The sequence below is a fragment of the Salmo trutta genome, chromosome 18, assembly GCF_901001165.1.
Source record: "Salmo trutta chromosome 18, fSalTru1.1, whole genome shotgun sequence".
In the NCBI taxonomy this organism is placed as follows: Eukaryota; Metazoa; Chordata; class Actinopteri; order Salmoniformes; family Salmonidae; genus Salmo; species Salmo trutta.
Window position 1 is genome coordinate 7,286,424 of NC_042974.1, and position 25,562 is coordinate 7,311,985.

The 25,562-nt window shown below is 43.5% G+C and overlaps 1 protein-coding gene and 1 long non-coding RNA gene across 4 annotated transcripts in view; both read left to right on the top strand.

Moving 5' to 3' along the window:
- LOC115152802 (proteasome activator complex subunit 4B) overlaps positions 1-25,562 on the top strand; it is a 100,333-nt gene that overhangs the window by 26,534 nt on the left and 48,237 nt on the right. For all 3 annotated transcript variants that reach the window (XM_029697613.1, XM_029697614.1, XM_029697616.1), the window contains 13 exons: positions 313-435; positions 777-869; positions 9,392-9,657; positions 10,622-10,808; positions 10,949-11,103; positions 16,473-16,623; positions 16,769-16,937; positions 17,146-17,213; positions 17,468-17,683; positions 22,534-22,691; positions 24,306-24,401; positions 24,524-24,579; positions 24,774-24,830. In XM_029697613.1, the coding sequence (XP_029553473.1) occupies positions 313-435; positions 777-869; positions 9,392-9,657; positions 10,622-10,808; positions 10,949-11,103; positions 16,473-16,623; positions 16,769-16,937; positions 17,146-17,213; positions 17,468-17,683; positions 22,534-22,691; positions 24,306-24,401; positions 24,524-24,579; positions 24,774-24,830 (1,795 nt within the window). The remainder of the gene's footprint in view (positions 1-312; positions 436-776; positions 870-9,391; positions 9,658-10,621; positions 10,809-10,948; positions 11,104-16,472; positions 16,624-16,768; positions 16,938-17,145; positions 17,214-17,467; positions 17,684-22,533; positions 22,692-24,305; positions 24,402-24,523; positions 24,580-24,773; positions 24,831-25,562) is intronic.
- Positions 11,280-11,810, top strand: LOC115152805 (uncharacterized). Its single transcript, XR_003867582.1, has 2 exons — positions 11,280-11,435; positions 11,754-11,810. It is a non-coding gene; the product is annotated as an uncharacterized LOC115152805 (long non-coding RNA).

Genomic DNA, 25,562 nt, shown 5'->3' on the forward strand with positions numbered 1-25,562 from the left:
GACCTTAGTTATTGGTGTGCATGTCATAGCAGACCAGACAGTCACTGAAAGTGCTGCCTGTTAGTGGCTCGAACTACAGTATCACATTTCCCTGTTGGTCTTCCTGGCTTGCAAGATGTCTTTCGCCATGTTTTTATATGTTATTGCCCAACATGCCCTGATCTCAAATGTAATGAAATGGATGAACATTATTTTAAAAAATCCCACAAAAATATGAAATCCTGTGATCAGAAAAAGTAATTGGACAATGCATTCAATGACTGAACAATAAAGTATTCCATCTTCACATGGATTGCTCCTTTTTGATTCCAGATCTTCACCAGAGTGCTGCGTAGTCTGAACCTCCCGGTGGGGACCAGTCAGATGCTGGTTCCCAGATACCTGACAAACGCCTACGATGTCGCACACGTGGTCCTCTGGGTCTCAGCTTTACTGGTCAGTCACTATTCACAATCAGTGTTGCCCAATCCATGCTTTTTATAGCTCTTCAAGTTTATTTCAATGTTTTCATGTATAATTGACTGATGGAAATTAAGTCAATCATTGTTAGATGGGTAAAAATACAGTAATCCTACAATACAATACCAGATCACAACACAATAATACCTTGGAATAAGCATAGTGCTGTTCTGTTGGATACTGCTGTTTCCGGTAGACTTCCAGTCATTGGGCTAACGCTAGTTAGCATTGGCTCACGATGGAATGATAGTTGTGTTAATGGAATAATCCATTATGTTTTTCATGTTGTTAAGCATCTGTTGTTTGTGTGATGGCAGGGAGGCCCCAGTAAACAAGCCCAGGCACAGCTCAGTGGCCTTTTCAACAGCATCACGTCTTTCTTCCACCCATCCAACCATGGACGCTGGCTGGTGAGTCACTGCAACGTTCACTTCTACAATGTTTACCCAGACGGGCACCTCATTCTCCTAACAAACCTTCGTTGCACTGGCATACCTGCATACTCAAATCACAGTCAAAGTGACTAGCTCTCTGAACGTGCCCCACATTCCCCTTCTCCTTGCTCCAGAAGCTTCCCTAGGCCTCCTGGCAGTTCCCTCTCCAGCCCTCCAAGCCCAGGGGTTTGTGTACATACCGTTCGTTCAGAAATAATGCCCTGATGACACACGAGAGTGGCAGCTGCCAACAGTGCTATAAAAGGTCAGCCAGATATCCGGGGCTCATGCCATTCTTTTCTAGAAACATCCAACCTCCGTCATCAGACCAGAGCCTCAGGCTGCAAGCTGTGTCTTCAGTCATACACAATCCTTTATTTATGGCAGAGGGACTCAGACCTTGGTTCAATTACCATTACCAATACTTAACCTGGGATTCATTGAGCTTGCCTGACGCAATGGAACCAATAGAATGGTCACAAAAATGCACACCCTGCACTCCAGGCAGGCTAAAGCAAACTCTAAAAGTTTTTGAACCCAGGTCTGGAGGTAGAGTTGTGACCCCGTTATGTTTCTGGTAAACCCCATCAACTCGTGAGATGTTCTCCTGATTTGTTTTCAGGAGTTAGTCCTATTGCAGTGTAGGGGAATGGAAACAGACAATCTCACGCTCTTGTGATCTGTGTCCAATATAAAAGTACCATGCATCCTGAGTCGGCTAAAGTAAGATAGTAATGTACCTGTAATGTAGTCCTCATCGCTATAGTGACAGTAATGTACCTGTAATGTAGTCCTCATCGCTATAGTGACAGTAATGTACCTGTTAGAGGTCGACCGATTAATCGGAATGGCCGATTTAATTAGGGTCGATTTCAAATTTTCATAACAATCGGAAATCGGTATTTTTGGCCGCCTATTTTTTTTTTTTTACACCTTTATTTAACTAGGAAAGTCAGTTAAGAACACATTCTTATTTTCAATGATGGCCTAGGAACGTTGGGTTAACTGCCTTGTTCAGGGGCAGAATGACAGATTTTTACCTTGTCAGCTCAGGGATTCAATCTTGCAACCTTACGGTTAACTAGTCATACGCTCTAACCACCTGCTTTACATTGCACTCCACGAGGTTACGCGATGCATAAGAAGCCAAGGTAAGTTGCTAGCTAGCATTAAACTTATCTTATAAAAAACAATCAATCAATCATAATCACTAGTTAACTACACATGGTTGATATTACTAGTTTATCTAGCCTGTCCTGCGTTGCATATAATCACTTAGGTACATGTTGCTCCAACCATAAACATCAATGCCTTTCTTAAAATCAATACACAAGTGTATATTTTTAAACCTGCATATTTAGTTAATATTGCCTGCTAACCTGAATTTCTTTTAACTAGGGAAAATGTGTCACTTCTCTTGCAATCAGAGTCAGGGTATATGCAGCAGTTTGGGTCGCCTGGCTCGTTGCGAACTGTAAAGACTATTTCTTCCTAACAAAGACAGCCGACTTCGCCAAACGGGGATGATTTAACAAAAGCGCATTTGCGAAAAAAGCACAATCGTTGCACGACTGTACCTAACCATAAACATCAATGCCTTTCTTAAAATCAATACACAGAAGTATATATTTTTAAACCTGCATATTTAGCTAAAATAAATCCAGGTTAGCAGGCAATATTAACCAGGTGAAATTGTGTCATTTTGCATTCATTGCACGCAGTCAGGGTATATGCAACAATTTGGGCCGCCTGGCTCGTTGCGAACTAATTTGCCAGAATTTTACGTAATTATGACATAACATTGAGGGTTGTGCAATGTAACAGGAATAACGTTTTGTTTTCGAGATGATAGTTTCCGGATTCGACCATATTAATGTTATGTTATAATTAAGTCTATGATTTGATAGAGCAGTCTGACTGAGCGGTGGTAGGCACCAGCAGGCTCGTAAGCATTCATTCAAAATAGCACTTTCGTGCGTTTTGCCAGCAGCCCTTCGCAATGCATTGCGCTGTTTATGACTTCAAGCCTGTCAACTCCCAAGACGAGGTTTGTGTAACCCATGTGAAATGGCTAGCTAGTTAGCCGGGTGCGCGCTAATAGCGTTTCAAACGTCACTCGCTCTGAGACTTGGAGTAGTTGTTTCCCCTTCCTCTACATGGGTAACGCTGCTTCGAGGGTGGCTGTTGTCGATGTGTTCCTGGTTCGAGCCCAGGTAGGAGCGAGGAGAGGGACTGAAGCTATACTGTTACACTGGCAATACTAAAGTGCCTATAAGAACATCCAATAGTCAAAGGTATATGAAATACAAATCGTATAGAGAGAAATAGTCCTATTATTCCTATAATAACTACAACCTAAAACATCTTACCTGGGAATATTGACGACTCATGTTAAAAGGAACCACCAGCTTTCATATGTTCTCATGTTCTGAGCAAGGAACTTAAACGTTAGCTTTTTTACATGGCACATATTGCACTTTTACTTCTCCAACACTTTGTTTTTGCATTATTTAAAACAAATTGAACATTTTTCATTATTTATTTGAGGCTAAATTGATTTTATTGATGTATTATATTAAGTTAAAATAAGTGTTAATTCAGTATTGTTGTAATTGTCATTATTACAAATAAATAAATAATACATTTTTTAAAATCCGCCGATTAATCGGTATCGGCGTTTTTTGGGCCTCCAATAATCGGCATCGGGGTTGAAAAATCATAATCGGCCGACCTCTAGTACCTGTAATGTAGTCCTTATCGCTATAGAGACAGTAATGTACCTGTAATGTAGTCCTCATCACTATAGTGACAGTAAAGTACCTGTAGCGTAGTCCTTATCGCTATAATGACAGTAATGTACCTGTAGTGTAGTCATCATCGCTATAGTTACAGTAATGTGCCTGTAGTGTAGTCCTCATCGTTATAGTGACAGTAATGTAGTCCTCGTTGCTATAGTGACAGTAATGCAGTCCTCGTCGCTATAGTGACAGTAATGCAGTCCTCGTCGCTATAGTGACAGTAATGCAGTCCTCGTCGCTATAGTGACAGTAATGCAGTCCTCGTCGCTATACTGACAGTAATGCAGTCCCCGTCGCTATACTGACAGTAATGCAGTCCCCGTCGCTATACTGACAGTAATGCAGTCCCCGTCGCTATAGTGACAGTAATGTACCTGTAGTGTAGTCATCATCGCTATAATGACAGTAATGTACCTGTAGTGCAGTCATCATCGCTATAGTGACAGTAATGTACCTGTAATGTAGTCCTCATCGCTATAGTGACTGTAATGTGGTCCTCATCGCTATAGTGACAGTAATGTACCTGTAAAGTGGTCCTCATCGCTATAGTGACAGTAATGTACCTGTAATGTGGTCCTCATCGCTATAGTGACAGTAATGTACCTGTAATGTGGTCCTCATCGCTATAGTGACAGTAATGTACCTGTAAAGTGGTCCTCATCGCTATAGTGACAGTAATGTACCTGTAGTGCGGTCCTCATCGCTATAGTGACAGTAATGTACCTGTAGTGCGGTCCTCATCGCTATAGTGACAGTAATGTACCTGTAGTGCGGTCCTCATCGCTATAGTGACAGTAATGTACCTGTAATGTGGTACTCATCGCTATAGTGACAGTAATGTACCTGTAGTGCGGTAAGTGACAGTAATGTACCTGTAGTGTGGTCCTCATCGCTATAGTGACAGTAATGTACCTGTAATGTGGTCCTCATCACTGTAGTGTGTTAGGGTTTGTTCCTTTCGTCCTTGTCAATCATTATTGGCTCATTGGTGAAATTAGCATTATGACGACCTTTAATCAAATCATTCAAAAACCTTTATTAATGCAATTGCAGACAGAAGTTGACAATCAGGAACAAAGCACGCATGTTTCCGTGTAAGTTCTGCATCAAACAAAAGGTCTCAAGGTGTTTTATTAAACCTTAGTCCAGCCTTAGTGATGTCACTGACTTCGTCATTACCTTCTACTCCTGAGACCAAGCCCATGCATCCATAGCTATACAAACATAGAGTTTCAGTGTTATCTAAAAGCTAGGCAATAAATGTCCACTCCCCAAAGTTGATTTATTGTAGAATGTCTGACTATACTCTTATCTCCCACACTCGCAGAGTTCTGTCTGTCACACATTTCTAAGAGGGGTCTTCTTTATAAAAGAGAGAGAAAGCGCAAACAACTGTGGAACAATTCTAAAACATTATAATGAATATATATATATAAAAAAAAAATATATATATATATATATCTTTAGTCTAGGACCCTATAAATGTAAGGAGGGAGGGGTCTTATAAACCCTCCCCTTCTATTAATAAAACATAAGCATAATCAATTATTCTAATACATCAAACATTTTGGTACAGCCCTTATGACCCTTAGGTGAACCCGACAAGTGACAGTAATGTACCTGTAATGTAGTCCTCATCGCTAAGTGACAGTAATGTACCTGTAATGTGGTCCTCATTATAGTGACACTAATGTACCTGCAATGTAGTCCTCATCGCTATAGTGACAGTAATGTAGTCCTCATTGCTATAGTAACAGTAATGTACCTGTAGTGCAGTCCTCGTCGCTATAGTGACTTTAATGTAGTGTAGTCCTCGTCGCTATAGTGACTTTAATGTAGTGTAGTCCTCGTCGCTATAGTGACAGTAATGCAGTGCTTGTCGCTATAGTGACAGTAATGCAGTGCTTGTCGCTATAGTGACAGTAATGCAGTGCTCGTCGCTATAGTGACAGTAATGCAGTGCTCGTCGCTATAGTGACAGTAATGTACCTGTAATGTGGTCATCATCGCTTTAGTGACGTAGAAAGACACGTCTTTTTTTAGAATTCATCAAATGCCTTTGGCCAGCCCCCGACATTCCCAAGATATGTCATTCTGTCACCCAATAAGGGAACTGGATCTGGGACAGAGATATTTCAGTCTTTATTGAGAATGTATGGGTTCAACAGTTAGAAAAGCTAAGGCAAGCTTTTTCAAGCACCCTGCCTTTCTAATGTCTTCGAAAGCCAAGTCAACAAACAGATTACCGATCATTTCGAATCCCACCGCACCTTCTCCGCTATGCAATCTGGTTTCAGAGCTGGTCATGGGTGCACCTCAGCCACGCTCAAGGTCCTAAACGATATCGTAACCGCCATCGATAAGAAACAATACTGTGCTGCCGTATTCATTGACCTGGCCAAGGCTTTCGACTCGGTCAATCACCACATCCTCATCAGCAGACTCAATAGCCTTGGTTTCTGAAATGATTGCCTCGCCTGGTTCACCAACTACTTCTCTGATGGAGGTCAATGTGTCAAATCGGATGGCCTGTTGTCCGGGCCTCTGGTAGTCTCTATGGTTGTGCCGCAGGGTTCAATTCTTGGGCCAACTCTTTTCTCTGTATACATCAATGATGTCGCTCTTGCTGCTGGTGAGTCTCTGATCCACCTCTACGCAGACGACACCATTCTGTATACTTCTGGCCCTTCTTTGGACACTGTGTTAACAATCCTCCAGACGAGCTTCAATGCCATACAACTCTCCTTCCGTGGCCTCCAACTGCTCTTAAATACAAGTAAAACTAAATGCATGCTTTAACTGATCGCTGCCTGCACCTTCCCGCCTGTCCAGCATCACTACTCCGGACGGTTCTGACTTAGAATATGTGGACAACTACAAATACCTAGGTGTCTTGTTAGACTGTAAGCGCTCCTTCCAGACTCGCATCAAATATCTCCAATCCAAAGTTGAATCTAGAATTGGCTACCTATTTCGCAACAAAGCATCCTTCACTCATGCTGCCAAACATACCCTCGTAAAACTGACCATCCTACCGATCCTTGACTTCGGCGATGTCATTTACAAAATGGCCTCCAATACCCTACTCAACAAACTGGATGCAGCCTATCACAGTGCCATCCGTTTTGTCACCAAAGCCCCATATACTACCCACCACTGCAACCTGTACGCTCTCGTTGGCTGGCCCTCGCTTCATACTCGTCGCCAAACCCACTGGCTCCAGGTCATCTACAAGACCCTGCTAAGTAAAGTCCCCCCTTATCTCCGCTCACTGGTCACCATAGCAGCACCCACCAGTAGCATGCGCTCCAGCAGATATATCTCTCTGGTCACCCCTAAAGCCAAATCCTCCTTTGGCCGTCTCTCCTTCCAGTTGTCTGCTGCCAATGACTGGAATGAACTACAAAAATCTCTAAAACTGGAAACACTTATCTCCCTCACTAGCTTTAAGCACTGGCTGTCAGAGCAGCTCACAGATCATTGCACCGGTACATAGCCCAACTATAATTTAGCCCAAACAACTACCTCTTCCCCTACTGTATTTATTTATTTATTTTGCTCTTTTGCACACCATTATTTCTATTTCTACTTTGCACTTTCTTCCACTACAAATCTACCATTCCAGTGTTTTACTTGCTAAATTGTATTTACTTTGCCTCCATGGCCTTTTTGCCTTTACCTCCTGTATCTCACTTCATTTGCTCACATTGTATATAGACTTATTTTTCTACTGTATTATTGACTGTATGTTTGTTTTACTCCATGTGTAACTCTGTGTTGTATGTGTTGAACTGCTTTGCTTTATCTTGGCCAGGTCACAATTGTAAATGAGAACTTGTTCTTAACTTGCCTACCTGGTGAAATAAAAAAAATAAACAACTCACCTGAGATAAGCCTGTGCAAAATCAATAATTGACCTGAATCTATACTTAGAAAAGTTTCTGTGCAAGTCAGTCTCTTCTTGCCCCTTAGTAGCTGTTGGTTTAGTGGCGTGGGGAGACGGACACAAGGTCCTGCTGCCCATACAGGGTATTGGTTCTAAAGTCATGCTGTCCTGACAGGGTATTGGTTCTAAAGTCATGCTGTCCTGACAGGGTATTGGTTCTAAAGCCATGCTGTCCTGACAGGGTATTGGTTCTAAAGTCATGCTGTCCTGACAGGGTATTGGTTCTAAGGTCATGCTGTCCTGACAGGGTATTGGTTCTAAGGCCATGCTGTGCTCAATTTCACTGTACTTACTGAGTTGAAATGTAATTTACCTCAACCCTGGAAGGCACGCTATCACCACACTGTCTCACGCCCCTGTGTCACGTACCTGTCTGTCTTTGTCCTCATATCTGCCTCCCGGGCCAGCTTCTCTCTAACCCTGTATGTCTCTCACATCTGCCTCTCTGTCTCTCACACCTGCCTCTCGGTGTCTCACACCTGCCTCTCGGTGTCTCACACATGCCTCTCGGTGTCTCACACATGCCTCTCTCGGTGTCTCACACATGCCTCTCTCGGTGTCTCACACATGCCTCTCTCGGTGTCTCACACATGCCTCTCTCGGTGTCTCACACATGCCTCTCTCGGTGTCTCACACATGCCTCTCTCGGTGTCTCACACATGCCTCTCTCGGTGTCTCACACCTGCCTCTCTCGGTGTCTCACACCTGCCTCTCTCGGTGTCTCACACCTGCCTCTCTCGGTGTCTCACACCTGCCTCTCTCGGTGTCTCACACCTGCCTCTCTCGGTGTCTCACACCTGCCTCTCTCGGTGTCTCATGAGCCTAGATGGCTCTCGAATTAATCAGGTCTCTGCATATAAATACTTAGGGATATGGTTGGATGATAAAATGCATGTTGACGAACTTTGTAAACGGCTAAAAATCAAGCTAGGCTTCCTCTATAGAAACAGGACATGTTTGTCCTCTACAAATAGAAGACAAATTGTGCAAGCTACTTTTATGTCTGTTATAGATTATGGGGATATTATCTACATGCATGCTACGGCATCAACACTTAAATCGCTGGATGCTACTTATCATTGCGTACTTAGGTTTATTACGGGTGCTAGCTACAGAACTCACCACTGTGTTTTATATCAAAATGTGGGTTGGACTTCACTGTCCATGAGACGAGAACAACATGCTCTCGTGTTTGTCTATAAAGCACATATGAATAAACTACATTCTTATTTATCATCACTCATCAACATCAGAATTCCTTAAACCAGGTCTCAAGCATAGATTACACTTGAGGCCCATGCGGTTTCCACAGAGTTGGTTGGGTATGGCTGCCTTTTCCTGCTATGTTCTTTGCCTATGGAATAGCCTGCAGACTAAACTTAAACTTCAGACTCTTGTCCCCCTTGCCCATTTTAAAAATGTATTGGAGGATTTTTATATTGATTCTAACTGCTTCGGGTAATGCAAGTGCTTGTGCTGTTAGGGGAATAACCTGTTACATTTACACAATCTGCTGCTGTATTTTTTTTTTGTCTGTGATCGTTTTGTTTGTTGTAGTTTCTTAGTCATTGTACCTAAACTGTTTGTGTGAACATGTATACGCAGGGCCCAGCTGTAAAAGAGACATTGGTCTCAGTCTGTATTCCTTGTTGAAATAAGGTAAAATAATGTCATCACACCTGTCTCTTGAGTCCTCACCTATCTCATGTCCGGATACCGGTCTCTCTAGTCCTCACACCTATCTCTGTCCCCAGATGAAGTTGATGAAGCTGCTGCAGCGCCTCCCGGCCAGCGTGGTAAGACGGCTCCACCGGGAGCGCTACCGGAAGCCCACGTGGCTCACTCTGGTACCGGACAGCCACAAGTTGACGGAGGCAGACATCACGGCGTTCGTAGAGAGTATGATGCAGCCGGTGCTGCTGGCCATGTTCAGTAAGACGGGCAGTCTGGATGCTGCTCAGGCCCTACAGAACCTGGCCCTCATGAGACCTGAACTTGTCATACCACCAGTGCTGGAGAAGTGAGTGAAATCAAGCAGTCAGAAGTGAATGGGCAGTGTTTCCTCTGTCGTTGTTTAGGTGGGGCGGTCCCCAGTAGATCTGTTGTCTTAGGGTTGGGCGACATAGCCAAAATATCATATCACTATTTTTTTGACAGTATGGTGGTATTTTACAGTGGTGTAAAGTACTTTAGTAAAAATAATTTGAAGTAGTACTTAAGTCATTTTTGGGGGTATCTGTACTTTACTGTTTTATATTTTTGACAACTTTTACTTCACTACATGATGTACTTTTTCCCTGACAACCAAAATTACTCGTTACATTTTGAATGCTAAGCAGGACAGGGAAATGATCCAATTCACACACCTATCAAGATAACATTATTGGTCATCACTACTGCCTCTGATCTGGCAGACTCACTAAACACAAATGCTTCGTTTGTAAATTATTTCTGACTGATGGAGTGTGCCCCTAAATTTTAAAGACAAGAAAATGGTGCCGTCTGGTTTGCTTAATATAGGGAATTAGAAATTATTTATATTTTTACTTTTGATACTTAAGTATATTTAAACCAAATACTTTTAGACTTTCACTCAAGTAGTATTTTAGTGGGTGACTTTTACTTGAGTCATTTTCTATTAAGGTATCTTTACTTTTACTCAAGTATGACAATTGGGTACTTTTTCCACCACTGGTATTTTATGTTTATGAAAAATAGAAGTTAATAATTTTCTAAGTAGTGAATGACCCTAGGATGGCATGTGAATCCTAAGTGGCTTTAGCAGGCTTTCTCCATGCTGATGGATTTCTACTCAACCAAGCTAGGACAAACCTGACTGTAAAGTAGTCACATAAGTTGAACTTTTCATGAATTATATTGTTATAGACTATTAAAAAGATCCATACCGTTATGTGGATCCATACCAGTATACCTTAAGATAGGCTATATGGCCCAGCACTCATTTATCTGGTCTTCCTCTGTAGAACCTACCCTGCTATGGAGACCCTGACAGAGCCCCACCAGCTGACTGCCACCCTGAGCTGTATGATTGGTGTGGCTCGCAGCCTGGTGTCTGGGGGGCAGCGCTACCCTGAGGGCCCCACACACATGCTGCCCCTCCTCATGAGGGCTTTGCCCGGTGTTGACCCCAATGACTTCAGCAAGTGCATGGTGGGTAATAGAGTTCATAAAAATAAGCTCTTGTAGGCCTCCTACACTGGGGTTGCTTGGGTACAGATATTGTCATCAATTTGGAAGTTGTCTCTGTGTGTGTGTTGCAAGTCTAAGTGTGCTCTCCCTCCTTTCTGCAGATAACATTCCAATTCATTGCTACGTTTGTTACTCTTGTGCCTTTGGTGGACTGTTCCTCTGCTGTTCTTGAAAGGAGCGACCTGACAGCGGTGGAGAGAGAGATGTGCTCAGCCTCTGCAGAGTTTGAGGACTTTGTTCTTCAGTTCATGGACAGGTATGAGTATGGAGGAAGTCAATATAGGACTCTCAACTTTACAGTAAATTTCCAGAATTTTTCCATGGGAAGTTAAGCCCTGGAATTTTGATTAAATTCAAAGTTTGCTTATAACAGTGAACCTTTTTTTTGTGGGATACGCATAAGGCAATTCTAGGTCTTGTTGCATATTTTGGTTAAACTATCACCAATTCAATGGAATTGCAACCCTCTGCATGCACAGTGCATTCTTCCATCACATGTTCAGATGATTCTCAATGTCTTGCACACTAATGACATGCTATTGAGTCCACACTACTACACTGTCTGAGCCAAGGACTACATGCTTTCTGGTAAGTTTTGATTACAGTACTGGGTGGGGTGAATATATTTTATGACATATTATTTTTTTTGTTAACTTGTAAATAGTAGCCTACATCAAAGTGTGTTTAAATAATTTGTAACTTGTTAACAATTTCTGCTAGTTAGTTTTTCCTACCATGTGGGTTTTAGCTTGCTTGAGCTTGGGAACTGAGGAGCGTTAATTCACCTGTTTCCATACGTGTTTCATTATATAACATTTATCTTCCAAAGGAGTTGTTTAATTTAACTGGTTAACTATCGATCTGTACATGGAATTGTGTATATATATTTTTTTCTTGTCTTTACAGAAAAATGCACGGGCACTATCTGATGTGTGGAGATATTTCACTGCAGTTAATCTAAAAGAAAAAGCTGTGTACATTTGCAAATACTGTGCCAAATCATATGTGAAGAATGCAACAGAGATGCAGAATCATCTGGCCAATTTGATTAAGTTCCCTCAGCGCTCACAACAAGCAGCCTCTGACAAAAGTCCTTCTACTTCTATTCGAGGTGAAAATGATGAATCAGTCACCTTAATCAATAGCAACAGCTCATGGTCCTCCTGGAATCAGAAGTTTTGTTGACTCAGTGGAGGAATGTAGTCAGAGAAATGCTGATGAATGTCTTGCTCGAGCTGTGTATGCAACTGGTTCACCTCTGATGCTCACAGGCAATGTGTATTGGAAGAGATTTCGCCCAGCATACACCCCTCCAACCAGACATGCTTTATCTACTCATTTTCTGGGTGCAGAGTTCAAGTGAAGGTCAAGCAAATCATAGAGAATGTAGACTGTATTGCAATCATATATGATGGGTGGTTGAATGTTCGTGGGCAAGGAATAATTAACTACATCACCTCCACCACTCAACCAGTATTCTACAAGAGCACAGACACAAGGGACAACAGACACACCGGTCTCTACATTGCAGATGAGCTGAAGGCAGTCATCAATGACCTTGGACTACTGAAGGTATTTGCACTAGTGACAGACAATGCTGTGAACATGAAGACTGCTTGGTCTAAAGTGGAGGAGTCCTACCCTGACATCACACCCATTGGCTGTGCTGCTCATGCTTTGAATCTGCTCCACAAGGACAACATGGCACTGAAAACACTCTACAAGAGAGCCAAGGAAATGGTTAGGTATGTGAAGGGTCATCAAGTTATAGCAGCAATCTACCTCAACAAGCAGTGAGAAGAATAAGAGCACTACATTGAAGCTGCCCAGCAACACCCGTTGGGGTGGTGGTGTCATGTTTGACAGTCTCCTGGAGGGCAAGGAGTCTCTAAGAAATGGCCATATCACACTCTGCCGATATGGACAGCCCCATCAAGAGCATCCTCCTGGATGATGTGTTTTGTAAGAGAGTGGTAAGCAGCCTGAAACTCCTGAAACCTGTAGCAGTAGCTATTGCATGGATTGAGGGAGACAATGCCATCCTGTCTGATGTTCAGACTCTACTTGCAGATGTAAGAGAATAAATCTGTACTGCCCTGCCCACTTCACTGTTTCTCAAAGCAGAGGAAACTGCACTTCTGAAGTACATCAAAAAGCGTGAAGACTTCTTCTGCCTGAAGCCCATACACGCCACAGCGTACATGTTGGACCCCAAGTATGCTGGCAAGAGCATCCTGTCTGGTGCAGAGATCAACAAGGCCTATGGTGTCATCACTACCATGTCTCGCCACCTTGGCCTGGATGAGGGAAAGGTTCTTGGCATTCTTTCGAAGTAACTGGTCCTTGTTTGGGAACACAATCACCAAAGCACGCAAACAGGCTGACCAATACAAGGGTTGAAAAATTGGTGGCGATCAGGGCAAATGGAGGCTTTTTGAGCCTGACAACAAGCCATCCTCAACAAGCTTGGAAAGTTAGTGAAGATGAGGCCTCAGTCTGATGTTCAAGAGGTGGACATTGAGGAGGTCCAGGGAGAAGACATGGAAGCCTGAGAGGAAGACAACCAAAGCTTTAGTTTCTAGACTATCATTTTACAGATGTATGTTGAAAACGTTTTTGGGAGATGCGATGGATCATTCAATATTCCCTTTTGTTGTTCAGTGAAATCATCCCATGTGAAGAGTCAACTCATTTAATTAAAGTTCAAATTGTAACAATTATTTTTTAAATTTCTATTGGAAGGATTTAGTCATTTGCAATTATGTCTACTTATGATAAGGTGAAATGTTTGTTTCTGTCTCCATATGATATGGTAAATATCCAAAGCAAAAAACATCTACATTTAAATTGTATTAATATTAATTTGCTTATATTTCTGTTAATTCCCATATAAACTCAGCAAAAAAGGAAACGTCCTCTCACTGTCAACTGTTTATTTTCAGCAAACTTAACATGTGTAAATATTTGTATGAACATAAGATTCAACATCTGAGACATAAGCTGAACAAGTTCCACAGACATGTGACTAACAGAAATAGAATGTGTCCCTGAACAAAGGGGGGGGGGTCAAATCAAAAGTAACAGTCAGTATCTGGTGTGGCCACCAGCTGCATTAAGTACAGCAGTGCATCTCTTCCTCATGGACTGCACCAGATTTGCCAGTTCTTGCTGTGAGATGTTACCCCATTTTTCCACCAAGGCACCTGCAAGTTCCCGGACATTTCTGGTGGGAATGGCCTTAGCCTTCACCCTCCGATCCAACAGGTCCCAGACGTCCTCCGCTGTGGCTCAGTTGGTAGAGCATGATGTTTGCAACGCCAGCATGGTGTGTGCAACGCCAGGGTTGTGGGTTCGATTCCCACGGGGGGCCAGTACAAAAGAAAAATGCATGGAATCAAATGTATGCATTCACTACTGTAAGTCGCTCTGGATAAGAGCGTCTGCTAAATGACTAAAATGTAATTATAAATGTGCTCAATGGGATTGAGTTTCGGGCTCTTCGCTGGCCATGGCAGAACACTGACATTCCTGTCTTGCAGGAAGTCATGCACAGAATGAGCAGTATGGCATTGGCATGCTGTAGGGTCATGTCAGGATGAGCCTGCAGGAAGGGTACCACATGAGGGAGGAGGATGGTGTCCCTGTAACACACAGCATTGAGATTGCCTGCAATGACGACAAGCTCAGTCCGATGATGCTGTGACACACCGCCCCAGACCATGACGGACCCTCCACTTCCAAATCGATCCCTCTCCAGAGTACAGGCCTCGGTGTAACGCTCATTCCTTCGACGATAAATGCGAATCCGACCATCACCCTGGTGAGACAAAACCACGACTCGTCAGTGAAGAGCACTTTTTTTTCCAGTCCTGTCTGGTCCAGCGACAGTAGGTTTATGCCCATAGGTGACGTTGTTGCCGGTGAGGACCTGCCTTACAAGCCCTCAGTCCAGCCTTTCTCAGCCTATTGCGGACAGTGAGCACTGATGGAGGGATTGTGCGTTCCTGGTGTAACTCGGGCAGTTGTTGTTGCCATCCTGTACCTGTCCCACAGGTGTGATGTACCGATCCTGTGCAGATGTTGTTACACGTGGTCTGCCACTGCGAGGACAATCGGCTGTCCGTCCTTTGTCCCTGTAGCGCTGTCCTAGGCGTCTCACAGTACGGACATTGCAATTCATTGCCCTGGTCATATCTGCAGTCCTCATGCCTCCTTGCAGCATGCCTAAGGCACGTTCACGCAGATGAGCAGGGACCCTGGGCATCTTTCTTTTGGTGTTTTTTCAGAGTCACTATGAAGGCCTCTTTAGTGTTCTAAGTTTTCATAACTGACCTTAATTGCCTACCATCTGTAAGCTGTTAGTGTTTTAATGACGTTCCACAGGTGCACGTTCATTAATTGTTTATGGTTCATTGAACAAGCATGGGAAACGGTGTTTAAACCCTTTACAATGAAGATATTTTGATTTTTACGAATTCTTTGAAAGACATTGTCCTGAAAAAGGGACGTTTCTTTTTTGCAAAGTTTTTTCTCCATTAATTCCCATATATTCCCGTTTTTATTTCTCACGGAAAGTTTCCACCTCTGAATATTCCACAAAATGTGCAAACCTAATCTGCGGGCGTGTGTGGGGGTCTGCGGGCATATGCGGGGGTCTGTGTGCGTGCGTGGGGGGGGGGTTCTGGGGTTTGCTCTGTGTTAAGAAATGTCATTCTTGAAAATGTTTTAGGATTTATTTTTGTACTTAGCTACCGAACATTTAGGTACAGCAAGAAAACTAATTAAACCCGCATTATCTAGCTAGCTAGTTAACAATATATTCCAGAAGTGTTAAATAGCTAGTGTTAGCCAAGTTCTTCTTTGAAAATTGATGAGCTAATGTTAACATCGTTAGCTATGTTGGCTATAATGTTGTAACACGTTAGCTAGCTAACGTAGCTACCCAATTTACCGGTTGCGCAGTCCCTCTACCACCGCCTCTCCTATCATGGACGACACCTTCTCCAGCTGGTCCATATGAATGGTCTCTCAGCGCCCTTCTTTTTAGCAGCCGTCTTGATGTCAGACCACTATTTTTTACGGCGGGGACACTGTCCCTTGCCTCCGCCACTCTCGCCCATCTTCTCTTTTTGGTCTCTGCCGTGACCCCGCAGTTTAAGTCTCCCCAACTGCGACCTTTTCCTGGCTGCTATTTCCTCCACCATCACTCGAAGCTCTTGTTTGCTGAAGTTTTATTGTGCTTTCCTTGGTTGTCCATTTTTAGTTTTTGATATAGCTAGTCTGATGGCTATAATGTGTGAACAAATAACATTTGATTTTGTTTATGAAGGGTTCGCAAGCCAACTACAATTTTTTTTTTATTGAGACATGGTGCAGATAAATGTAATAAAATGGAAATATCGCTTTATTATAGTGGGCCAAATCCTATCATCCCTGTCACATCTGCTTATTTATTGGTTTCAAACACGTCACTAATGTCAATGCAACATAAGATATTTACAAAGTTCCTAGGAATTCAACGTTTCTTAAGAACATTTTGACGAATTGAACTTATGAACTTCTTATTTTTCTTCCTTAAACTTCTTACGTTTTTTTGTAAGTAATGTTTTGTGAATCCGCCCCCAGGTGTTTTGCCCTGATAGACAGCAGTACTCTGGAGCAGACCAGAGAGGAGACAGAGACAGAGAAGATGACCCATCTGGAGAGCCTGGTGGAGCTGGGACTATCTTCTACCTTCAGCACCATCCTCACACAGTGCTCTATAGACATCTTCAAGGTAGGCCACATAACTCACTGTACGCCTTTCGCTGTGTGTGTCCTTTAAAGTAACAAAATGTGGAAAAAGTCAAGAGGTCTGAATACTTTCCTGAAGCCGCTGTACATGCATATGATTATGTGAATGTATCCTTTGTGTTGTTCAGGTGGCTCTGGAGAAGGTCTTTAACTTTGCCACCACCAATATCTTTGAGACTCGTGTGGCTGGCAGGATGGTGGCTGACATGTGCAGAGCAGCCTCCAAGGTTCACCCTGCACAGTCTCTGAAGCTTTTGGTACCACACTGCTGTAATGCCATAAACCAGCTCGCTGTCAGTAAGTGCTCACTAAGCCGGACATTTGTTTTGGATGTGTTCTGTTGGATTGGAGGGCTATAAAGCCAATCTGGATTTGGTCTTAATTTGAGACTGTTGTTGATTTTAATATGGTGGGGTTAGAGTTGGGGAGAAGTGGGAATCAATGGATCGTTGTTCTGAGTTGGTCTCGGAGTATCTCACTCTGTTTCTTGGTTATTGATTTCCAGATGAGGAGGTGTTGAGTGAGGAGGAACTGGATAAGGAGTTACTATGGAACCTTCAGCTACTGTCAGAGGTGAGGTCATCATCCTGCATCATACCGACTGAGACATTCGCTACTTCCCTTCACCTCTCAGTAGACTAGACACCAAACAGGAAAACACTTTTGAAACGGGAGTTACTTACCTAAAGTTGTCCAATAAGAAAGCTAATTTTTCTTTTCCGTTGCAAACGTTTTCCATTGTGTGCCTTAATGAACAGAACTCAGGGTGGGCCTGTATGTTCTCTCCTAACCCTCCTTCCCTCCTGTTGTCTCCTTGTCCTCCCCAGGTGACTCGTGTGGACGGGGACAAGATCCTCCCCTATAGCACCCAGCTGGTTCAGATCCTGCAGCTGACCCTCCATCTGAAGTGTAAACAGGGCTACACCCTGGCCTGTAACCTGCTGCATCATATCCTGAGGTCTACAGCCCTCATCTACCCCACAGAGTACTGCAGTGTACCAGGAAGCTTTCAGCAGCCCACACAGGACTACCTGCCCATCAAGGTACGTACAGGGTTAGATGTACTAAGGTTGGTGTTAGGGGTATGTAGAGGTTGGTGTTAAGGGCTCTATAGCCCTCACCTTCCCCACAGAGAACTGCAGTGTACCAGGTGGCTTTCAACAGCCCATACAGGACTACCTACCTACCTACCCACAAGGTATCAAGTTCAGAACTTTACTTTTAGTTGTACATTCTCTAAATTCCTGCCTACCAAATTTCTACAACATTCTCTTTAGGGCGAATAACTTTTTATAACCCAGACAGACCCCAAACAATGGTGCTTCTGTCCATTTCTATCACAAATTGTGGTACTTTTATTACTTTTTACGTGATCTCATCCTGATTGGTCTGATCACTCACCAGCCACTCTCGACCTTGTGATACAAAGTGTGTAGGATGTTCACTCATGGCTCTACAATGTAGACGAAAAACAGGTCAATTCAAGAGGGTGCTAAAACATTTGTCATAACATTAGTTTTCTTTGCTCTATGTCATTATAAATCACATTGAATTCATCTTTTCGATTTTTTTCTACAATATTATAACCTTAATATACACTGCTCAAAAAAATAAAGGGAACACTTAAACAACACAATGTAACGGTCCCGTGTGGCTCAGTTGGTAGAGCATGGTGTTTGCAACGCCAGGGTTGTGGGTTTGATTCCCACGGGGGACCAGTACCGAGAAGAAATGTATGCATTCACTACTGTAAGTCGCTCTGGATAAGACCGTCTGCTAAATGACTAAAATGTAACTCCAAGTCAATCACACTTCTGTGAAATCAAACTGTCCACTTAGGAAGCAACACTGATTGACAATACATTTCACATGCTGTTGTGTAAATGGAATAGACAACAGGTGGAAATTATAGGCAATTAGCAAGACACCCCCAATAAAGGAGTGGTTCTGCAGGTGGGGACCACAGACCACTTCTCAGTTCCTATGCTTCCTGGCTGATGTTTTGGTCACTTTTGAATGCTGGCGGTGCTTTCACTCTAGTGGTAGCATGAGACGGAGTCTACAACCCACACAAGTGGCTCAGGTAGTGCAGCTCATCCAGGAAGGTTTGCTGTGTCTGTCAGCGTAGTGTCCAGAGCATGGAGGCGCTACCAGGAGACAGGCCAGTACATCAGGAGACGTGGAGAAGGCTGTAGGAGGGCAACAACCCAGCAGCAGGACCGCTACCTCCGCCTTTGTGCAAGGAGGAGCAGGTGAAGCACTGCCAGAGCCCTGCAAAATGACCTCCAGCAGGCCACAAATGTGCATGTGTCTGCTCAAACAGTCAGAAACAGACTCCATGAGGGTGGTATGAGGGCCCGACGTCCACAGGTGGGGGTTGTGCTTACAGCCCAACACCGTGCAGGACGTTTGGCATTTGCCAGAGAACACCAAGATTGGCAAATTCGCCACAGGTGCCCTGTGCCCTTCACAGATGAAAGCAGGTTCACACTGAGCACGTGACAGACGTGACAGAGTCTGGAGACGCCGTGGAGAACGTTCTGCTGCCTGCAACATCCTCCAGCATGACCGGTTTGGCGGTGGGTCAGTCATGGTGTGGGGTGGCATTTCTTTGGGGGGCCGCACAGCCCTCCATGTGCTCGCCAGAGGTAGCCTGACTGCCATTAGGTACCGAGATGAGATCCTCAGACCCCTTGTGCTGGTGCGGTTGGCCCTGGGTTCCTCCTAATGCAAGACAATGCTAGACCTCATGTGGCTGGAGTGTGTCAGCAGTTCCTGCAAGAGTAAAGCATTGATGCTATGGACTGGCCCGCCCGTTCCCCAGACCTGAATCAAATTGAGCACATCTGGGACAACATGTCTTGCTACATCCACCAACGCCACGTTGCACCACAGACTGTCCAGGAGTTGGCGGATGCTTTAGTCCAGGTCTGGGAGGAGATCCCTCAGACCATCCGCCACTTCATCAGGAGCATGCCCAGGCGTTGTAGGGAGGTCATACAGGCACGTGGAGGCCACACACACTACTGAGCCTCATTTTGACTTGTTTTAAGGACATTACATCAAAGTTGGATCAGCCTGTAGTGTGGTTTTCCACTTTAATTTTGAGTGTGACTCCAAATCCAGACCTCCATGGGTTGATAAATTGGATTTCCATTGATTATTTTTGTGTGATTTTGTTGTCAGCACATTCAACTATGTAAAGAAAAAAGTATTTAATAATATTATTTGTTTCATTCAGATCTAGGATGTGTTGTTTAAGTGTTCCCTTTATTTTTTTGAGCAGTATACTTGTACTTGACATTGTTTATTAAATAAAAACGTTAATTTGCTGTGACCAGAGCTAGTTTAGACTGTGCTGCTCTTGGTTGTATCTCTTCCATATTTTGCATTGGGAGGTGGTACCATTTGGAAGTGTTTCCAATCAAAATAAGCTTGATCCTCTCGTCATTTAATCTCCATATCCTTGACTTTCTTTGGCTATATTGATGATAAATCTACTTTGAGAGGGGCTGTTTCTATTGCGATTAGAGGGAAAGACCCATACACCATGAAAACAGGATCTGATTGTCTTAGTGGAGGGTGAATATTGGAATTCGGTCTGTTAATTGTTTTAAATATATATATTTAGTCCCTGTTTTGTATTCTGCGGATGTCATTTAGAAAAATACCACAGAGTTCTATGGAGCAGTGACGGCATTCCATTCCATCTATACATGCTAAATTCTCAGAGTACATGGTCTAACTTTTGAACCATATATGGTAGAGACATGGGGTTTGGACTATTGTTTTTCGGACGGAGTTCTCTGTTGAATGGATATTTTGTATAAACCTTGAAAGAATTAATTAATAATTGTGTAGGTGAACACCCTATAGTGTGTCAAAGGAACCATGCCAGACTAGTAGAGAGGTCCAGGGCATAACATGCCTCTACCCTGTTAACCCACCAGACAGTTACACAACTCTCCTCTGTTTCTCCCTCCTGCCTCTCAGGCTTCCCGCAGCCCTCCTCCTGTCCACATAGTCAATGAGAAGGGCCCATGGAGATAGATTGAGGGTACACCTCCCATCTTTGCCCATAGGGAGTCCCTTTACATGTTGAAATCCCTCCATGGTGCCACTCATGCCATGACAGGATTTTGTGGCAAGTGCGCCTTCTATCCCTCTCTATGGAAGGTCCTTGAGTGTGATCCTATTATGTCATCTCAGGAGAAGCATAATCTCTCCTTTCTCCGAAGTGTGCACTTGTTCATTTCCCTTCATCGATTTGAAAGGAAATAACTGCTATATATGGATACTGCCTACATCAATCCAATGATTTTAAATGTGTGGGGAGTAGTGAAGTGCACACTTCAGGAGGAAGGAGAGATTATTGGGACACACCCCAGGGCAGCTTGTTGGCTAGCTCAATGGATTAAAGTCTCTATGGCACTAGATGATAAGGTGTCTTGTCTGTTGTTCTTTGGATAGGTCTCCGTACTACAAGACAAGCAGGGCTTTTTTTGAGTGTCTTCTATGTATGTGTGTGTGTGTGTGTGTGTGTGTGTGTGTGTGTATATATATATATATGTATATTATATGTGTGTGTGTGTGCGCGTACTTATGTACGTACGTACGTACGTACGTACGTACGTATTTATGTGTGCGACGTACTGATTCAGCCAAAATTCAGTACAATGTGCTTCCATCTTTAGGATTTGCCCCAAGGCCGAGCGTCGATGATGCGTAGATTTGAGGTCGACCGATTATGATTTTTCAACACCGATACCGATTATTGGAGGACCAAAAAAGCCGATGCCGATTAATCGGACAATTTTTTTTAAACTTATTTGTAATAATGACAATTAAAACAATACTGAATGAACACTTATTTTAACTTAATATAATACATCAATAACACCTCCCATTTACCGTGGGACAGTAACAGAAGGCGCAGTAGTAGAAGCGTATCATGAGTTTGATGACCATCACTCACCTCTCCTCCATCAAACACATTCCAAAGCCTTCTTCTTTCTTCTGAGAACCATTAACTTTTAACATGACCCAGTCTCTTTCATTTCCTATCATTCATTTCATATCTCAATGTTCAAAGTTTAGCACATCCCAACAGAGGCCTAGTTACAGTTTTGACTTAAATCGTCTTGAAAATCTTAAAATGGCTGGCTAGCAATGATCAACAACGAACTTATCAAAGCTTTAATCATTTTTAAAAGAATGTGCAAATATTGTACAACCCAGGTGTGCAAAGCTCGTAGACTTACCCAAGAAGACTCACAGCTGTAATCGCTGGCAAAGGTGATTCTAGCATGTATCGATCCAGTTTCCAAGTGCCTTTTGATGGTGTAGGAAACTGTACTCACTGACACCTTGGCTTTCTTTGCAATTTCTCTAAAGGAAAGACCTACACTTTTAAGGGTTATAATGGTCTGTCTGTCTTCCTTTGTTAATTGCCTTTTTCTCACCATCTTAATAGCAATATACTACCTGCAGTACAATACTGTCCAAATAATGCTTAAGAGGGTGTAGTAACACAGTCTGTTCCAACACTGCTTTTATACAGACAGAGGGTTTGTAAGTAATCAACCAAAGTTTTGAGGCTTAATTTACTTCCATTGCTGCAGAACAGCTGTAAGTTGTTAACCCATTACTTGTTCCCTGAAAAGGCCTTTTTTTGTAACTCTGAAGAATACATTCTTTTTCAGTTTTTGGTGACCTACATTATTATTTGGTGACCTACAGTTTACTGCTTACCTTTACCATTTTCAGGTTATTCACTGGACTTGAACTGCTTAAATTTCAATAATAACTGGAAAAATGGGGGTGTTCAAAAACTTTTGACCAGTAGTGTATATATTATTATATATTGATCTCAACCTTCTCTCCCTCTGTCCAGGACTGGGGTCGTCCGGGGGACCTGTGGAACCTGAACATCCAGTGGCACGTCCCCGGTGTGGAGGAGACCAGATTTGTGTTCTATGTTCTGGACCTGATCTTACAGCCAGAGCTGCTGCGACTGCAGAGATACGCCCAGGGGGAACGGGACATGACCAGGTGAGGGGGGACAAACAGACTGTGTGAAGGCTGCAAGAGGGTCCTATTCATCAGTTATCAAACAAAAGAAAACGGACTGAAAGACTACCTAAACTTGTCCAGTAAGAAACACACATTTTTGTTTTCATTTGCGAAATGTTTTGCTACGATATGCCCTAATGAATAGTAAGGACCCAGGGGATTGCCAGGTGAAGGCACATTTAAACAGACCATGACAAGTCTGGAGCAGACTGGTGCAGGTGTAAGGATAGGAGACTGTACATCAGTGGTCATCAACCGATCGATCGCTATCTCTAAGGCATTCCTAGTCAATCACCAAACATTTATGTAGAAAATCCAATGATAAAGGCATTAAGGCTTGAGCTCCTTTTTATTTTTGTTATGTTTGTGAGTTGCGCTGTTGACGGTAGGTGCTTCTGATTCAGAAGCCCTGCTGCACCTGGTAAGCAGTGTTCCCATTTTCAACCATTTAATTTGTCTGAAAAGACCAACTCTGGAGATCTGTGGCTAAATCAAGTGTGCCTACTGCTCTGGCCAATCGAATAGCTCAAATGCCGACCTACAGCTTCCACGACCCCAGCTACAGCATTGTTTGATACTAGCCTACATGAGATTTAATAACCTTTAAAACTATGACCAGAGGGAGACTGTCAAAAAGCTGCTGTTTTTATGAGTGACTTTATTCAGCACTGTCAACACTGTATTTAGTCAACACTATTACAAAACATAAAATGTGCTTCTCTCTACTTCCACTCGTGCTGCATCTGCAATGAATTAGTAGTCAAGTGTATCTATAGCCCTGCGTTTTAATTATTAACAGCAGCTCGTTGTCTATTTTAATGCAGAGGAATATTTAACTTTCTCTGGTCATAGGTGAGAGGCTGCTGCTCTCTCAATTCCTTCAATGAGACTAATGCCGTGTTCAAAACAATGGGGAATTTGGAAATCTACGACTTCCGAGCGTTCCAGACAACTGGGGCCGGGGAATCTTTTGAACGGCCATCCAAGTCAGAAACTCTGGCATCTTTCTAAGGCTCCGACTTTCTGACCTGAAGATCACTGACGTCATTATTTGATCTAGTTCCCTGTTGTCTTGAAAGCACCATGACCATCAGATGCAGGTACCATCAGTCCTGTAAAATAAAAAAGGGAATTATTTCAATTTATGCTCAGCTGTGCCTCGCTAAAGGTACACCAACTGATCTATTTTGTTATCACAGCTCAAATGTTGAAATATGCTATGGTCTGTGAAGAACAATATTGGCAGGCCAGGCATATGGCCATTATGCTGTGATAATGTATTAGGCCTACTGCACAAACCTCATTCCTACAGAACTGTTTTTGTTAAGTTAATGTTTTAAAAAAAAATTGGTCATGTTTAAAAACAATTCTGAGCGCTATATCTTGGCTTGCTTTGTGACTGCGAAGGTGCTCTACGCTAATCTAAGAACAAACTAGTGTACTGTTGTCTGACGTGTGCCATTTTCTTCCTGACAAGTTTAGGTGGTTTCACTCTATTTCAAACGTGTTCTCCCCACTTAACCCAACCCCGTTCTGCTTTATAATGTGTTGTCAGTGTTGTGGACCCTGCATGTAACTAATCCCATTTCTCAGGGATGACGTCCTGCAGAGTTTGTCTATCGTACAGCACTGCCTTCTGGGAGCAGGAAGTCTGTTTCCACCACTGCGAGGAGAGCCCATCCCAGAACTGTGAGTAGTACACAGTCAAGCTCAATTAATCAAATGTATTTATGAAGCCCTTTTTTACATCAATTGTTGTCAGTGTTTTACTACAGTGTGTTTTAACTATGAAATCTCTCTTTCTCTGTCAGGGTGACTAGCATGGTGAATCTGGGTGAGACCAACCTCTTCACAGGAGTGTCCTATGGTGAGTTGCATGCTTTAGCTCATAGTCATTATTCTGAGGCCTTGGTAACAGACAAAATAGTCCTTGAGCCTTCATAGTTTGCGGTATCACTCACTTGTTGTGGTGACAGCAGTTACTATACGTTGATTTTTATTGTTCCAGAGACATGTTTGCTTGCATGTTATGTAAAACCTCAACTCTCTCTCCTCCTCCAGATGTGTCCAGAGAGAACTACAGAGATGCTATCTGTAGAGTGATGAGGCAGTTGCTACGTGAGTAGTGTTCTCCTCCCTCCCTCCTGTCTGTAACCACAACTCAACCCCAATAGTGTCTCCTCCCTCCCTCCTGTCTGTAACCACAACTCAACCCCCATAGTGTCTCCTCCCTCCCTCCTGTCTGTAACCACAACTCAACCCCAATAGTGTCTCCTCCCTCCCTCCTGTCTGTAACCACAACTCAACCCCCATAGTGTCTCCTCCCTCCCTCCTGTCTGTAACCACAACTCAACCCCCATAGTGTCTCCTCCCTCCCTCCTGTCTGTAACCACAACTCAACCCCCATAGTGTCTCCTCCCTCCCTCCTGTCTGTAACCACAACTCAACCCCCATAGTGTCTCCTCCCTCCCTCCTGTCTGTAACCACAACTCAACCCCCATAGTGTCTCCTCCCTCCCTCCTGTCTGTAACCACAACTCAACCCCCATAGTGTCTCCTCCCTCCCTCCTGTCTGTAACCACAACTCAACCCCCATAGTGTCTCCTCCCTCCCTCCTGTCTGTAACCACAACTCAACCCCCATAGTGTCTCCTCCCTCCCTCCTGTCTGTAACCACAACTCAACCCCATAGTGTCTCCTCCCTCCCTCCTGTCCGTAACCACAACTCAACCCCCATAGTGTCTCCTCCCTCCCTCCTGTCTGTAACCACAACTCAACCCCCATAGTGTCTCCTCCCTCCCTCCTGTCTGTAACCACAACTCAACCCCCATAGTGTCTCCTCCCTCCCTCCT